Here is a 17499-nt window from a genome sequence, read left to right as displayed (position 1 = left end):
CGGTAAGAGTTTAATATTACTTTTTCCCCTGGCTTTTAGCAACACAAGTCATGCAGCGTAGCCACTGTTTGTCTGGTCTCCTGTCGACAAAAAACTTCTACTCCCAATGAGCAGCGTTCGCGTTGTCGGCAGGAGTGACAACGTGCTGTTCACACTGACACTTGCTGTGGCAAGACTTTTGTCTTGGGGTGGGGAACACCTCTGACAGACAAAAATTTTGTCATTCAATTACCAGTGTAGACATAGCTTAAGTTTTACAACCTCTGAAGTGTTTCAGTTATTAAAAAACACTTTTGCACAGTTACCTGGACACTGAATAAAGGACCAGTTGTATTTATTCTCTGCTGGACACATGCTGACATTAAGGATGGGTTCCAGGTAGTATTTTCCTGTTGACGGTGGAGATGGCATCTTTACTGGACCTCTGTAGGAGCCTTCCATGCATTTCCCCTTTCCTGTGTTACTAGGGTCCGTACACCAACCACAGCCAGGCTGTTCCAAACAATGAGCACATGTGCAGTAGCCAGAACAGTTTGCAGCTTTGAAAATAAAGGTCAAATGGTAAAATAAACCACTAGATACCTCACAATACAAGATATTTGAAATAAGAATCTTCATTTGCCTTTTAGTGATCTTAAGACTGATCCTTACAAGTTGGAATCAACATTTATTCTAATACATTTATAAACACGTCTTTTCATGAATCTCTATCAGTGTACTTAATCCAACAATCTCAAAGCTTGCTATCAAAACTTTATTGCAGACTAAAACAAAAACAGAAAAGAAACGGCCTGTTATCTAAATTGGTACAGTAAGGCACAGAGTCTAAATCATTTAACCAGTTACAGAGAAAGCCATTAAACAGCAGAAAAATACCCAGTCCCTTTCTACAAATTAAACAGTGCACACTAAAATTTTGCTGAATGTTTTCAATTAACTATTTGAATTATAACAATCTTATTTACAATACAATATTTGAAAGATAAAATGCATGGTCTCCAAATGAAGGAAAGAAACACATTTAATTTGATTAACCAATGACATGTTTCAAATCTTTACTGAGATGTACCTCTACTTTATTTATACATGAACTATATACAGCTTAATATTACATGCTTCTATATAAAATATAAACCTACATCAGAAAGAAGGGGTTATCAAGGTAATTCGTCCTCAGTCTACTGTCTCCACAGAACCACTTGGTAGAAACTGAGTGCAACACGATGCAGAACCAAAACATTCTAAAGCAAAGTTGAGAGTTAGGGGGCATATGAAGATCGCTCAAGCCCAGCATTCTGCTGAGCTAGGGTGTAAATTTCACACACCCGTTAGCTATTCCTTAGTTCCTTGTTAATAAGTGTGTCTGTTTTGGTGATGACATAGAAATTCTCTTATTTGCAGGATCAACCTCAATGTTGTGCAATTCTACTCCAATAAACAGTTTCATTCAATCACAGATTTGATCCTGAACAAATGAAGAAAGATTTTCTGTACTCAGAGGGGAGTATAATGTCTTTCTATCTTAACTATTGAATTCTTGGCAGTGTTTGCATTTTGACTTTAGAGGTAGAAAATACACTTCTATTACTTTGCTCCATTCAATCACGTCTCCTATCACGTCCTTCAACGCCAGGCATGTGGAGTAAAATACGAACCATCTGTTTATGAATTAATAATTCAAAACTAATCATTTTACAGGGTTTATAAGTAATTTTCGTATTCACTGAAGAGAGAATGAAAAGGAACAACCTATTCCAAATACTGTAGAATGAAAAATAAACCAGCTTCGTCCAGAACCATATCATCTGATTCCCTTACCAGCCTCCAGCAGTTTCTAGATCCTAGCAAACTCAGCCCCCTAATTTCCCTCTCAAATATTTAATGATAATTCATTCCCCCAACTACACCATTCCCTATTATCAATGACTTTGCCCAGACCCCCACTCCCACGAGGCTCCTACAAAATTCTATAGCCTCTTTATGGTTTCAAAATACACAAAATAACAACCTTGCTCTTCTCCTCATTGCTCTTTAGCTTTTAGAATAGCACTCCTTTCAATTCACAGATCAAATTAGAAATGAATACTTCTAACTTGGCAAAATATTTTACATATGTTTTGCTAATAGAAACATTTCAGAATGACACGTTGAAAAACTGAAAAAATTCCGATAAAAAATACTGGACGTGTTTTCTTCCTGAAAAAAAAAAATGAGTTTTCATAACCTCATGTGAGAGCTTATGTTATTTACTGTTTAGGTTAGAGCCATACTTTAGGGCACAATCCTGCTCAACATCTTCCATGAAACATAGCATGTTCCAGGATTGGTCCTTACATTTGCAGAGCTCATCCAATCAGGAAATCTGTGATTTTTCTAACACTAACTGAGTATGATCTTGTCACATTAAATTTGTTAGCAATTTATGCAAAGCCAGACTTTTTAGACCATCTTTCCAGGTACATAGGAAATTACTTACGTGGACAACTGCTCATGGTATACCACTCCATACACTGGCCATAGGGGAAAGAGGCCACGTAAGCATTTGAGTCCACGCACTGTTTCATGTTACTGCACCACATGCACTCAGAGCTGCCACTCGTGCATTCTCCACACGCCGTCCTCAAGGCACAGGGTGTGCGACATTGCTTGGCACTGTGGTTAGCTGGGCATTAAGAAACAACACTCAATGACATGGGAAAATAGATTACACAATATTCTAGTTTATGGTAGTAAATTACAGGCCCTTGCTCATTTGCACAATAAAAAGAATTAGAGGTGAATCGCTCTTTGTCAACTAGTCAAACTGAGAAGTTCAGTGTGACAAATATACTAGAGCTGGGTGAATATTGCATTTTTTTTTTGGTTTGCTGGCAGCTCTGAAAAACTGAAAACAGCTTAGTTTCAGGTTGAACCAAAATAAAATATTTTCAAATTTTCTGATGAATCAAGAAATCAAAAAAAAAAAATCAAGTTGGGTTGAAACAAAACATTTAGTTTTAACCTAACTTGAAATTTTTTGTTCCAATTTCGGGTATTTTCATAAGTGCAAAAAAGAACTAGATTCATAAAATGTGGTGCAGCGGGAAGATGACTTCTATTATAATCATTACCCTAGTGGTTAAGATACTTTCCTGGATTCAGTTCCCCCTTCTGCTTGATGTGGGAGAGGTAACTTGAATTCGGGTCTCCCCACTGTAGGGCAGAGTCCTGGCTATGGGATATTCTGGTAAGGTGCTCTCTCAGGCCACTTCTATACTAGCTAAATTGGCACCGCTAAGTCTATGGGAGAGGGCTCTCCCGTCAACTCTGTACTTCATCTCCCTGAGAGGCAGAAGCTATGTCAATGGGAGAGCGTCTCTCGTCAACATAGATTGATGTAGATACTGCTGTAAATCGATCTAAACTACGTTGACTTCAGTTAAGTAACTGAACTAGCATAACTTAGATCGACTTACAGCATTAGTGTAGACCAGCTCTCAGTCTGCTGCGTTGAACCTTTTCTACTTTGTGTAAATAAATAAATACTCTCTGAAGCAGGACTTAAACTCTGGTCTCTCACACTCTAGGCGAGAACCCTAAACACCAGTCAATATAGTCACTCTCATTCTCTTTCCCTGGCTCAGAGACTACTCCTTGTCTTTATGAATGACTACAAGTTGCCACTATGCATTTTGTGAACGAACTCTTCCACATAGAAAAACAAACTGTTGAGCAATAGTCAACATGGTTTCTGTAAAGGGAAATCGTGTCTTACTAATCTATTAGAGTTCTTTGAAGGGGTCAACAAACATGTGGACAAGGGGGATCCAGTGGACATAGTGTACTTAGATTCCAGAAAGCCTTTGACAAGTCTCTCACCAAAGGCTTTAACCGTAAAATAGCTGTCATGAAGATAAAGGGCAAGGTCCTTTCATGACTCGAAAAGAACTGGTTAAAAGACAGGGAACAAAGAGTAAGGAATTAATGGAAATTCTCAGAATGGAGAGGGGTAACTAGTGGTGTTCCCAGGGGTCAGTCCTAGGACAATCCTAATTCAATTATCATAAATGAGCTGGAGAAACGGGGTAAACATGAGGTGGCAAAGTGCAGATGATACTAAAACGAGCTCAAAGATAGTTAAGACAAAGCAGATTGTGAAGAATTCAAAAAGATCTCACACAACTAAGTGATTGAGCAACAAAATGGCAAATGAAGATTTATGTGGATAAATGTAAAGTGATGCAAATTGGAAAAAATAACCCCAACTTATACATACAATATATGAGGGGCTAATGTAAGCTACAACGAGTCAGGAAAAGACTGGTCACGGTGATAGTTCTCTGAGATGTCCACGGCAGTGTTGCAGAGGCGTCAAAAAAGCAAACAAGAATGTTAGGAATCATGTAAAAGGGGATCGAGAATAAGACTGAGAATATAATATGTGCCCTTATATAAATCCATAGGTACGCCACAATCTTGCAATACGGTACAGATGCCGTTCTCACCTCAAAAAAGATATTCTAGCACTAGAAAAAGGTCAGAAAAAGGCAACTAAAAAATGATTAGGGGTTGGAGAGGGTCCTCATAATGAGGAAAGATTTAAGAGCAAGACCCTCTTCCAGCTTGGAAATAAGGAAACTAAGGGGGGAGATTGATGAGGGTATAATAAATGCATGAGTGATGTTGAGAAAGTGGATAAGGAAAAGTATTACTTATTCCCATAGATATCAAAACTGAGGGGCCACCAAATGATAATTAATGAGTAGCAGGTTAAAACAAAAAAAAGGAAGTGCGTTCTCACACAGCGCACAGTCAAACTTGGAAACTCCTTACCTGAGGAGGTTGTGAAAGCTGGGACTATAACCAATGTTTAAAGGGAACTGGATAAATCATGGTGGCGTAAGGGTCCATTAAATGGCTATAGCCGAGGGTAAAGAAGAGTGTCGCCTAGCCTCTGTTCATCAGAGGATGGAGATGGATTGGCAGGAGAGAGATCACTTGATCATTGCCTGTTAGCTTCACTCCTTCTGGGGCACCTGGTATTGGCCACTGTCGGTAGACAGATACTGGGCTAGATGGACATTTGGTCTGACGCGGTATGGCAGTTCTTATATTCTTGCTTTTGTCAAAATGCCCAAAATTGAAACAAACATTTTGAGTCTGGTCAAAACAAAATGGCATTGCCAACATGTTTTGATAGTTTTTTGACCAAACCAAAAATGTGTGATTAACTTGTGCCCAGTTTGTGAATAGTTTTGGGTTAGCCAACACTGCGTTTTTCAGTGATTAGTTTATTTGCCCCCCAAAATAAAAAAATTAGCCCAACTCTACTACTAATTGGAAAATGTCTCAAAATTTAGTTTGAGTATTTAATCAGCTAGTTGTTGCTGAACTGAAACATTTCATCTGTAACATGGCCATGATGAGAAACTTTACAATTTGAGATCTATGCAGTAGGAAATATCAGTTACAGCAATTCATTTTTCAGTAATTATGAATTCTCTTCAGGGCAAATGCAAAGTAAAACTGAAAGGAAACAAGTTGAATGTTATTGCTATTTACATCTTTATAGTGCTGCATATACGTTATCCATATAGTCCTCTTAATGCTTCTGTGAGGTTAATAGTGTCAGCATTTTACATGTGGAACAATGGGATAAAGGTTAAGTAACTTGACCAATGCTACAGATCAAATCAGTATTAGAACCAGAATTCTAACTCAAGAATTTTTTGCTCCTAGTCCAGTGCTTAGTCCATTAGACAACAATTTAGACAAACCATTCTCAGACCAAAAAAGACAGACCAAATTAAGTTTTAAACTAGTTATAGACTAGGTTAAAATATTGTGAGAATGTTTAGTTAGAAAATCAGTGATTCACATTTAAAGTTTCTGCAAATATCTTCATCTCTGACTTTATCCTGCACTAACACAAAGCAGGACTTACATTGGTGTGGCTAATTTAGATATGTAATCAGCCAGCTTTTCTAAAAAATTAAAAAGAAGGCTCTAATTGTTATTCAAAATAACTATCTAGAATGGAGAGTTAATAGACCCAGCCATTTTAAAGATATGCAGTTCCAAAAATGACAGAGGACATAAGAACATAAGAACAGCCATACCGGGTCAGAACAAAGGCCCATCCAACCCAGTATCCTGTCTACCGACAGTGGCCAATGCCAGGTGCCCCAGAGGGAATGAACCTAACAGGGTATGATCAAGTGATCTCTAGCCTGCCGTCCATCTCTACCCTCTGACAAACAGAGGCTAGGGACACCATTCCTTACGCATCCTGGCTAATAGACTTAAACTCAATGAATTTATCTAGTTTTCTTTCTCTCTTTGTTTCCCCCCAAAAACTCTTGTATTTCCAAAGTGTTTTGCTCAATAAACTTTAAACTTCGAAAAAAATTATCCTCTGGCTAGACAACATGTACTAAAAAAATTAGGTAGAAAATAGTTCTTATTTTTTAGGAAGAAGATTGTTCCATACTATAATTAACCTGAATGTCACATACAAATATACAATTGGAAGAAAGAGTTAAAGCTAATTATTGCTCAACAGTCTCACTGTACTTCTGCTGTTCTTTTAAATGCCTGATTTTTGTACAGAATAACTAAACAAAACTATTGTTCAGACTGGTCTGTTTGGTTACTGAATGACACAAACATTCAAAATTTAACTGGGAGATCTTATTTGTATTACTTAGACAATAAAATACCTCTCAACTAGTTCCCCATAAAAAAAGCCATTCATCAGGAGCATATTTACCAGGCCTTTCACAGATACTGCCATTAACGTGGTCGATACATGTTGCAGCCTTCAATCCCTGCTGGTAAGGCTCAGCTAAATATCCACAAAATCCAGCCCCACTTGGTTCCCCAGGCAGCCACTGGAGCAAGGTGTTTGTAAATGGAGACATGTCTTCCCAGCACCAGTATGACACATTGATCTTCCGCAGCCCGACCCATGGGGTCAAAGTTTTGTCCTAGAGATAAAATAAATGTTCGATTGACTGAACACCATAATTTTACCACTTCACATAGTTAAGAAGCAGGATTTTAAAAAACAAAACAAAACAAAACAAAAAGAAAAAAAAAACAACCCACTAACGTCATGCAGTGTATATGAACCACTCCAGCAGATTTGGAGGTGCAAACATTATTTCAGGGCATACTGTTTTCTCAGTCCCACTGGACTTACACAGCACATCAACTGGAGAATTAACATCCTTTAGGCATGTGCCTCATTTATCTAATTTAAAACACACTCCCTCCCATCTCCCAAACCACTCCACACAAACCTTTTTTCAGCTATTTAAAAACTAAGCAGTAGAGAGGAAGCAAAATATTTTAATACATTTTAAACCTGAACAATTCTGAAGTTAACAAAAAGAGCTGGCCTTAAATGCTCATGAGTGTACTATAAAAGGTGAGAAATAGAAACAGCAGTTTTCTGGGGTGATTGTTACACAGAACGTAAGGGTGACTTCAAGAAAACATCTACAAATAGTTTATCTAAGCAATGAAAACAATTACCATCATTGGGAGGCCCACAAAGAAATCCACCAACTTCAAAACATTTTATCTTTGATTAACGTAAACCTGCAACACTTACTAAAGCACTGTAGGTACTCCGCACCTCTGAAAAATCAGGCCACATTTTTTCAGGGGAACTACAAATGAGCAGACAAGCTGCAATCACTGGGCTCTTAACCAGTGAGCACTCTCCCTCAGAAAGTCATTACCAGAGTGAAAGCAGCACATCATTGAAAGGTAGAGTTCAGATACAAGATGCAGTGTAGCTTTCTACCAAAGCTATTTTTAGAAATTACAAAACATGCTAAAACAATAAAACATACAAATATAAACTAAAACCAAAAGATTCCTTAAAAATCTGCACCGTTTTTTTTCTAAGACCCTCACCATTACCGACTCTCTAAGCAATAAAGTAACCAGAGGTAAGTGAACGACATCCTCTTTCTAAAAAAAGGTTCAAATGTTAAAGAGCTTGTGGGAATGGCCATCAAATTCATCAATTTATACAGCACTCATCACCATGGTATCTAAAAGCCCCGAGTTTTGAAAACCATGTACTTTTACAATATTCTATGTTTCTCCCCCTTCCCTCAGAAATGATTGTTTTAATGTGCAATCTTGTACAGAAAGTACCTCACATAGGGTTGATAAACATGGAGCACCCTAATGTCCTATAACTGTTGAACTGTTTCGTTTTAAGATTACAGAGGGAGCAAAAGTAGGAAGAAGGAAAATGTTCTTGTTTCAATTTAACAATTCAATTTTTCTTTAGATATTTGCATTCTACATATAAAATATTTTTCTTCTCTGAAAAGTAACAACATAATATGACATTCCATGTTTATTACCTCATTTTTTTCTGTTGACCATTTTTTCAGTTTACCAATAAAAAAATTAATGTCACTGACTGCTAGCCCTGCGCAGTCTTGGCTCTGAGAGCTTACCTAAGTTCTTCTTCTGTATCATCAATAAAAATGGTTCTGCGGGCCAAATCAGGACCTGAATTACATCCGCGCACCAATCACTACAACCTTAGCAAGGCTTACGCAACCCCGCCATCTGTGTCGTTTATACAAGTGTAATTGATTAGAAAAAAGTCAATTCTATTGATGTGCAAGTAGTAATAAATTCTAAACCAGGGGTCAGCCACCTTTCAGAAGTGGTGTGCCAAGTCCTCATTTATTCACTCTAATTTAAGGTTTCGCATGCCAGTAATGCATTTTAATATTTTTCTATATTTTTATTATATATAACTAAACTATTGTTGTATGTAAAGTAAATAAGGTTTTTAAAATGTTTAAGAAGCTTCATTTAAAATTAAATTAAAATGCAGAGCCCTCCAGACCAGCCAGGACCTGGGCAATGTGAGTGCCACTGAAAATCAGCTCACGTGCTGCCTTCGGCATGCGTGCCATAGGTTGCCTACCCCTGTTCTAAATCATTTTATTAGCTGTGTTGACTCTAACGTTAACAGGGGAAAATGTCTATCACTAGAGCAGATCTAACTGAATATTTCATATGGGTCTGTTGAGTATCAAATCACTTTTCAGAACAGAACAATTTACATGCTTTACATTAAGTATATATGGTGCCCCAATGGAAGCTTTATTTACAGTCTAGGGTGCCATGTGCAGTTCACATGAGAACTACTCACCTTCATGTTGCAGTCATGTATCTCAAATCAGAAGCGTGTGTGTGATTTTATTATGCAATGATATCTAAGAGACACCCTGCATGTTATATTTATGTCACACATTTACATTCTCTACTGTTTCACTGCAAAGCTGCCACGGAATATGTTGAATTTAAAAAAAATCAGTCTCCTGAGTTAAAGGGCACATTTTGATTTTGGTACAAAACACACAGTGTCACAGCAAGCACTCTTCCATATTCAGCACTCTACTACTCACAAGATATTAAAGAGTAACACTCACCAAAGACTGCATTCTCTGCAGCTCCTTTAGAACAAATTCCACCTTCTTCTGGGTTGTGAGAGATGCCAGCAGAGCATTCTGAGCTCTGCATGCCAATTTACCATTGTCATAGCTCTCTTTTGTGCTATTGATTTTCAAACACGAGTTGCCAACCAAATGCCAGTTTGCTCCACAGATATTTTCTATCAAAAAGTGAAACCAATTAATGATACACAACACCTTTCTCCCCCTATTCAAAAAACATCACTTGGAGATGGTGAATGTCCTCCAAAAGGGGCCCTCAGCATTGGAGTCTTATTCTCTTAGTCCAAAAGAGCTCGGTTCACCAACCTTCCTGCCATGGTAAAAGGCACCTCTATTAACAAAGGCTTTTGAAGAAGGAGTAGCTTTGATGGGAACCCATCTTTGGGCAGGAGTGGAATTTTGTTTGGGGTATGCAGGATAGCTACTAGTTTTAGTTGGATATTTGTCTCTAATTTATGTCAAATGCACCTTTAATATTTTTGTCAACCAAAAGAAATTAAATATTCAACTACTAAATTCTGGTAGAAGAGATATGCCCCTGCCCTCGGAAACAGCCAAAACAGGAGGTAGGGTGCAGTACTGCCAATCCCACGAATTAAATTTTGAGTTAAACTTACTGACCTCGGTCCTCATCATAAACCGGCTTTAAAAATCATTAAATAAAAATGAATACATTCGGGGATTTTTAACTGCTTTCAGTTCTTCAAATTTTTCGGGTGCATTCAGGTCACTTTTTCAAGCTTCTCTCTATAACCACATGGACTAGAAACTTATTTTGTTTTAAATAAAAGCCTTTGCTTGTCACATGACTCCAAGCACCTAGGACTAAATAAAAATGCCAAACATTGAGAAAATCATGAAATTATGAAAGCTGGCAATTTTGGAGATGGGAGGGAAGAAACATTTCTCTTTCAGATTTTTTGATGAATAAAGTATTAATTCAAGGCAGTATACTCATTGTTCTGCTTCATCCAGCTGAGGGAATATTCAGGATACCGAAGTATTAGGAAAAATAGAATTTAGTATTTTATAACATGCTCTTGATTCCCAAATGAACAACACAGTACCAATCTCACATTAGACAACAGATCATGGGAAAGCACATGGTTTTTGATAATTAAATTCGCCTTGATTAAATTTGGGTCTTACTGGGATATAAAATCTTTTGAAACAATTACATAAGTAAAGAAATAGATAAAAGAGGGACAAAAGCAGATCTGAAATATTTTGATTGGAGTTTAAGTACAATCTCTTCATCTACTATAGTACTACTGCTAGGGCTGTCAATTAATCACAATTAATACATGTGATTAATGAAAAACAAATTAACTAGATAGAAAAATTGTCATGATTAATCGCAGTTTTAATCGCACTTAGAAAAAATCAAAATACAAATTTAAATTTATTACAAATATTGTGGATGTTTTTCTACATTTTCAGATATACTGATTTCAATCAACACAGAATACAGAGTGTACAGTGCTCACTTTAAATTACTATTACAAATATTTGCACTGTAAAAAAGATAAACAAAACCTCATACAATCCTACTGATTGTTCAGCCAATTGCTAAGACAAACAAGTTTGTTTACATTTACAATGCAGCCCGCTTCTTATTTACATCACCTGAAAGTAAGAATTGGCATTCGCTTGGCACTGTTGCAAGTGTTGCAAGGTATTTACATGCCAGATATGCTAAACATTCGTACGCCCCTTCATGCTTGGACTTGTAGGCTCCAAAGTTTTATATTGTTTTGGTTTTGAGTGCAGTTACATAAAAAAAAAAAAAAAAAAGTCTACATTTGTAAGTTGTGTTTTCACAATAAAGAGATTGCAGTACAGTACTTGTATGAGGTGAGCTGAAAAATAATATTTCTTTTGTGTGTCTTTTTTACAATACAAAGTGAGTATTGTATACTTTAAAAGCAGCAAAGAATCCTGTGGCACCTTATAGACTAACAGACGTTTTGGAGCACGAGCTTTCGTGGGTGAACACCCACTTCATCAGAAGACATGCATCTGACAAAGTGGGTATTCACCCACGAAAGCTCATGCTCCAAAACGGCTGTTAGTCTATAAGGTGCCATAGGATTCTTTGCTGCTTTTACAGATCCAGACTAACACGGCTACCCCTCTGATAATTGTATACTTTGTACTCTGTGTTGCAAATGAAATCAATATATTTGAAAACGTAGAAAACATTGCAAAATAGTTATAATACATTTAAATTGGTGTTCTATTGTTTAACTGTGCAGTTAAAACTGATTAATCACAACTTCTTTTTAAATCTTGCATTAAATTGCAACTTTTTAAAAACATTTGACAGCCCTAATTACCACTTCTAATAATATTACTAATACTAAGCTTCATACCTAATCTGGAATGAACAGACCAGAAATGCCATTTTAAGATTTCAGCTGGATTTCAAAGCAAATCTCACATAACATTAACATATACATAAAATTAATTGTTCCTTACAGAGAACAGTCCTTACCTCACTGTAATCTTAAAAACATACCATAGATTTTGAGGAGGAAATATAAAGAATGTTTTTGGATTTAGGGATTTAGTATTTGTTTTTAAATACAATATATACGTACCAGGTAAGGCTATGCATTCTTGATTCCTGGGCTCCCACTGGCAGTTCTGATCCATGGCACAGCTTTTACAACTTGTCTTTTTGTTACAGTAATATACAGGGTTATCCTTGGGGCATTTATTATATTCAGTAATGGGTACCTAAAACACACAGCATGTTTACATTTTTTTCTTACATGTCTATTCACCCTCACAAAGACCACCAGTATAATTCTGTAGAAGAGGCAACAAATTAAGTCTACAGAAGGACCAATATTTTCTAAAGACGTATCACATTCAGAATTCCTTCCCCAAACCTGCACGCTAAGCCACCTCCATCACCATGCTCAAGTCCCTCTTAAATCAGTTGTGCCACCTTGCTTATAAGATGTGAGGAGGGAATCAAGGGTTTTTTGACCTTATGAATAGAATTATCAGGATGTGCACATGCCTTACCAAATAAAATCATACTGATGCCCTCATCTTTCCTTGCCCCTTCCCATTGTCTCTTTAGGATACTCACTACTTAGGTAGCTGAAGTATAATATGATCCAAAAGCCACTGAACCTCCTCAAGAAATTCAGATGTTTGTAGTTACAGTTATTTACACAGCAGAAACACATAAATAGAGGTAATTGTGACACAGATTAGTTTTCCTGATATTTGAAACTTTATGGCAAGATTAACATTTTTAGAGCGACATTTAAACACCTTTACCTGATCTTCTGTGCAGTTGTTATTCTTTAAGATACACTGGTCAGTGCACCATTGACAGTTATTTGTATTCGCTGTACAGCTATAGCAGTCTGTAATCTGATTACATTTTTCATGATCTACAACAATTAAAGAAAAAAACCTGCATGACCAAAACCAAGCATTTCCAGACAGAGTTCTAAGAAACTGTTTACACACGATATAACCAATGGCTGTGCCAACAGATTTCCCATAACCCACCAGAGCTATCAATTAAACTGGACTTCTTGATTTTACTTTAATTTAACTAAGTTGAAGGAAATTCCATTAATCTCTTCTGTCAATAATTTTAAGTCATTTTCAGGAAAGTGCAAGAGCAATTAAATGCAGGAAGACACACAAATGCTGAGATTGCCCATGCAAGCCCAATAGATATAAGTCCATTTGTCATTTGCACATACAACAGGGCAATTGAGGTGTGCAAATGCAGACACATTTTTCTGAAATCTTGCTCTCAATAGGGAATTTCATATGAAGTTTAAATCTTCCAGTTCATCTTTCTCCTCATTTATCTTCTCTGCTTATGCAGTACTTTGTTTATACATTAAAGATCTCAAATTACTGTCCTTTTACATCAATTGTTTTCACACAATTAAAGGATGCAATCTACTACAGAAGCACATTTCAGAAAAAAAAATCAACTCTGGGAGCTGGCAGAGCACTGGCATAAACTACTAGAGACTTGATAGTTGTTAGAAAATTTAATAAAAGGAATCCAGAATTAAATGTAGTTCAAAGAAATTGCTCAAAGGTTGGTAACTTTATGAACTTCTTCTCCCCACTCTAGTTGAAAAAGTAATAGCAACAATCATCTGATGACCCCTCCTCTCTCGATGAGCAAAAAGGAGTACAACATGGCCCTGTCCAATCTTTCCCAATGATGCTTGTCAACAGAGTTGGTGGCTTTCAGAATGACAAATCTCAGGTCACTTTCTAAGGAACAATGGTCCACGCCTGGCTCCTACTGGGAAATTTAATAAAGAAGCAAAGATAATAGCAACAGTCTGAGTTGGGTAGATGTTTAAAGGAGAAAAACAGAGTTATAACTGTCCACCCCCTAAACTGCCAAGCAATCATTTCAGCAGCACTCTGTGGCCCTCAAGCCATTTCTATCACTTTACCGTAGCATTTAATTTGTAAACTGTCCAGTTTTTATTAAAACAAAATTAAAGTCATGCTCTCACAGTAAGACACATGAGGCCGTTTATTGGAAGTCTACAGGTCCACCTTCTACACAAGGTATGTAGCCATAGATTGCTAATGCACACGCTGTTGACGTTTACTGCTAGAAGAAACAAATACTGAACACATTCAAATCATTTTTAGGAAACAGAGAGCCAACACCTGGATTTTTATACGCTTATCTTTTTGCTAACTCTTGGAATGCTGAATATTTTCAGGAAATAACCTGAAGTTTATAACAGTGGTAGTGAAAAGATTTGGCATACCCAATAGAGTAAGCACAGTTGACTTGTTCATAATTATATCTGAAGTTCGTATCATATAGAATCTTGGCCCACAGTTCCTGACTTTGGCTATTTAGTGAACAATATAATTTACAAAAATGTGAGGAAGAACAGAGAAGAATTGAAACAGTATGGAAAGAAAAAAGTGGAAGTCTATTCTATATATGCTTTTATACCACACTCATCACCATTGTATCTGAGTATCTTCCAGTAGCAGTAGTGCATTAAGCGATGTGACTATACATCGGTTACGTGATGTTTGTTCTTTTATCCTCTCCTCAGATAGAGAAGCACGTGCAGTGGAGTATCTTGTTTTGGTGGTAGTGCATCTTTTTAACACAAATATACTCATTGCTGTGTGTCTATGCTGTAGAAGTGTAATGCAGACATACCTGGTTTAGAAGGACATTCTTCGAAAACTTTTTGTTGCTGCTCTACTGTTGCTCTTTCCCATGGGACACACAGGAAAAAAGTGGTGTTCCACACACACCTGACTCCAGGACCTGCTCTTAAGCAAGACGTCTCATTGTCATAAGCTTCACAGCTTTCTGGTGTATACTTCAGGATATCACTCAGAAGGAGACTGTTGAACCCCCCAAATATATACACAGTGCTAAACATAAATAAGAAAATTGAAGTAAATGTTATGTTCATATATTTTTATCTATATTTGTAGACCATATATAGCTGCATTTCAGTACTACAGCTCTCAATAACTGCGCAGGGCATCTAGAGTATATGGATAGGTGCCCTTTTTTAGTATATCCAACTAGATAAATAGATCTTGGTTAAAGAACACATTAAACAGAATGGAGTCTCAGATTTCCATTAGTTCAGTGAATCTCAATCCATGACTTTTGAGCCATAAACTGCATCAGATCATTCCTCAGTCTGGGATTGTTGTGATGTATATGTTGTAATATGTTATAGGCCATATGGGCCTAGTATAAATGCTGTATGTGTATGTGAGTTGCATGCTGGCAAGGACTTAAGGTTATGAGAAAGGACTTAAGGTTATGAGAAATCAAGAATTGTCATGCAAAACAAAAATTGTGTCATGTCCATAAGAGGAAATGGAATGTCTTGGATTATGGCAGCCTGCCCTCAACTGCTTTCCTGGAATTATGGATGAAAGGCTAAGTAAACAGACAAAGAGCTAATGACGCGACAGACTGGTCTATAAAAAAGGTTGTTTGCTATAGCTGAAGTCCGAGTCAGACACTGATCCAAAGCCCTGAAAAAGAAAAGGCATGTAATGTGGGGCTCCCCGTGCCTTGTGATCTGACTGAATTTCGACTGCCCATCAGGATTTCCTTCGGATCTTCAGACTCTGGTGTAGTATAAAAGGAGTGTGAATGTGGAGTGAGTGGGGTTTATATTGTAATCAAAAATATTTAGAGTATTATATACCAACATTGGTTTCAGAGTAGCAGTCGTGTTAGTCTGTATCTGCGAAAAGAACAGGAATACTTGTGGCACCTTAGAGACTAATACATTTATTTGAGCATAAGCTTTCGTGAGCTACAGCCCACTTCATCAGATGTATCTGTGAACACTGTGTCCGGTATCTGCCTGCTCCCCCATCCCATAGGGAGGCTCTATCAGAGTCTAATATTTGGTGAAGAATTGTGAGTAGGAGAGAGATATGAGTGCCAGATTGTGAGACACCGTCTCACAGGCAACTCCTTATTTATGGGATTAAAAGCACACGAGGAGATACTGCGTGGAGTTTTGGGAACATGCAACATTAAATATAAGTGAATGAGAGCATGCAGGGAGAGTCTCTGTTGGGTTATTAAGATTGCATTTGGGACCTGCCCTTGGATGGAGGATGCAGTAGAACCTGATGTGATAATTGATACATTAGAAAACATGTTTGAGATGTGTGTACAGCTGTACAAGCCTAATGCCAGCAAAAAGCAGGCAGTTGTGATATGCTTGTTGTGGCAGGCTAAGAAAAAGGTGTACACCTCTACCCTGATATAACATGACCCAATAAAACACGAATTCGGATATAACGCGGTAAAGCAGCGCTCCGGGGGTGGGCTGCACGCTCTGGCGGATCAAGGCAAGTTCAGTATAACACAGTAACATTTTTTTGGCTCCCGAGGACAGTGTTATATCAGGGTAGAGGTGTAACTGAATACAAGGGGGAGGCATGTGCAGGGCTACAGACCCTGCAAGAAAGTTTTAAAATCTGCTAGGAAAGTTTTGAGAAGGAAGTAAGGCAAGCACAAGCCATGCAGACTCAGCTGGAACAGCTGGGAAAGGAAAACAGAGAACTGGAAAAGAGAACGATGGAATGGGGACACAGGCAAGGCTCTGCAGCATCAGAGCTGGGAACGGAATACTGGGGAACAGACTTTGCGAGCGTGTAGAGCAAGGGTGGGGCAACCTTTTTGGCCTGAGGGCCACATTGGGGTTGCCATACTGTATGGAGCGCTGGATAGGGAAGGCTGTGCCTCCCTAAACAGCCTGGCCCCCACCTCCTCCCTCTCCCCACCCTCTACTGCCTCCCTCAGAATCCCCGACCCATCCAACCCCCCCATTCCTTGTCCCATGACCGCCCCCCCAATCACCCCCTCCCCCAACCAGCTCCCCTATCCAATCCCCCCTGCTCCCTGTGCCCCGACCCCTATCTACACCCCTGCCCCGACAGGCCCTCCTGGGACTCCCACGCCTATCCAACCCCCCACCCCTCCACATGCACACACCCACACACCACTACCACCTTACTGGCTGGAGCCAGCCATGCTGTCTGGCAGGAGCTTGCAGTCGCACCACCCAGAACATTGTGCTGGCGGGGGACAGGTGGGGAGGGGGGCCGGGGGCTAGCCTCTCCAGCCAGGAGCTCAAGGGCGAGGCAGGACGGTCCCGTGGGCCGGATGTGGCCCGCGGACCGTAGTTTGACCACCTCTGGTGTAGAGTTATGTATATGTTTGCTTGGAATTAATCCCAATAAACACTGCAGTGACAACCACTGTGTGACAACCACCAGGGGAGAAGGTGAAGGAAAGGAGGCACTTTAGTCCACTTGTAAGAGGTTTAGAGTAAAAGCATCATTATGGGAGAGTGCCAGTATTTTTTCTATGTTTGGTGCTACTCCAGTAAAGGCACATGGAGGATTGTAAATTCAAGTTAGGGGCGGTTAAAGACGACTTGGCACAACAGGGTCAGAAGCAAAGTTAATAGACCACCTTAAGAGACAGGAGCTGCAACTTGGTCGGAGT

General features: G+C 38.5%; 1 protein-coding gene across 4 annotated transcripts in view; it reads right to left on the bottom strand.

The window, feature by feature from the left end:
• ATRN (attractin) overlaps positions 1 to 17499 on the bottom strand; it is a 427246-nt gene that overhangs the window by 297756 nt on the left and 111991 nt on the right. For all 4 annotated transcript variants that reach the window (XM_032765826.2, XM_032765825.2, XM_032765827.2 and 1 more), the window contains exons 12-18: positions 14662 to 14882; positions 12768 to 12883; positions 12074 to 12212; positions 9450 to 9631; positions 6749 to 6965; positions 2477 to 2662; positions 306 to 539 (exon numbers count right to left, since the gene is read on the bottom strand). In XM_032765826.2, coding sequence (XP_032621717.1) covers positions 306 to 539; positions 2477 to 2662; positions 6749 to 6965; positions 9450 to 9631; positions 12074 to 12212; positions 12768 to 12883; positions 14662 to 14882 — 1295 coding nt within the window. The remainder of the gene's footprint in view (positions 1 to 305; positions 540 to 2476; positions 2663 to 6748; positions 6966 to 9449; positions 9632 to 12073; positions 12213 to 12767; positions 12884 to 14661; positions 14883 to 17499) is intronic.

Source organism: Chelonoidis abingdonii, chromosome 5 (genome assembly GCF_003597395.2).
Source record: "Chelonoidis abingdonii isolate Lonesome George chromosome 5, CheloAbing_2.0, whole genome shotgun sequence".
Lineage (NCBI taxonomy): Eukaryota > Metazoa > Chordata > Testudines > Testudinidae > Chelonoidis > Chelonoidis abingdonii.
This window is presented reverse-complemented; position numbering and strand designations above follow the sequence as displayed.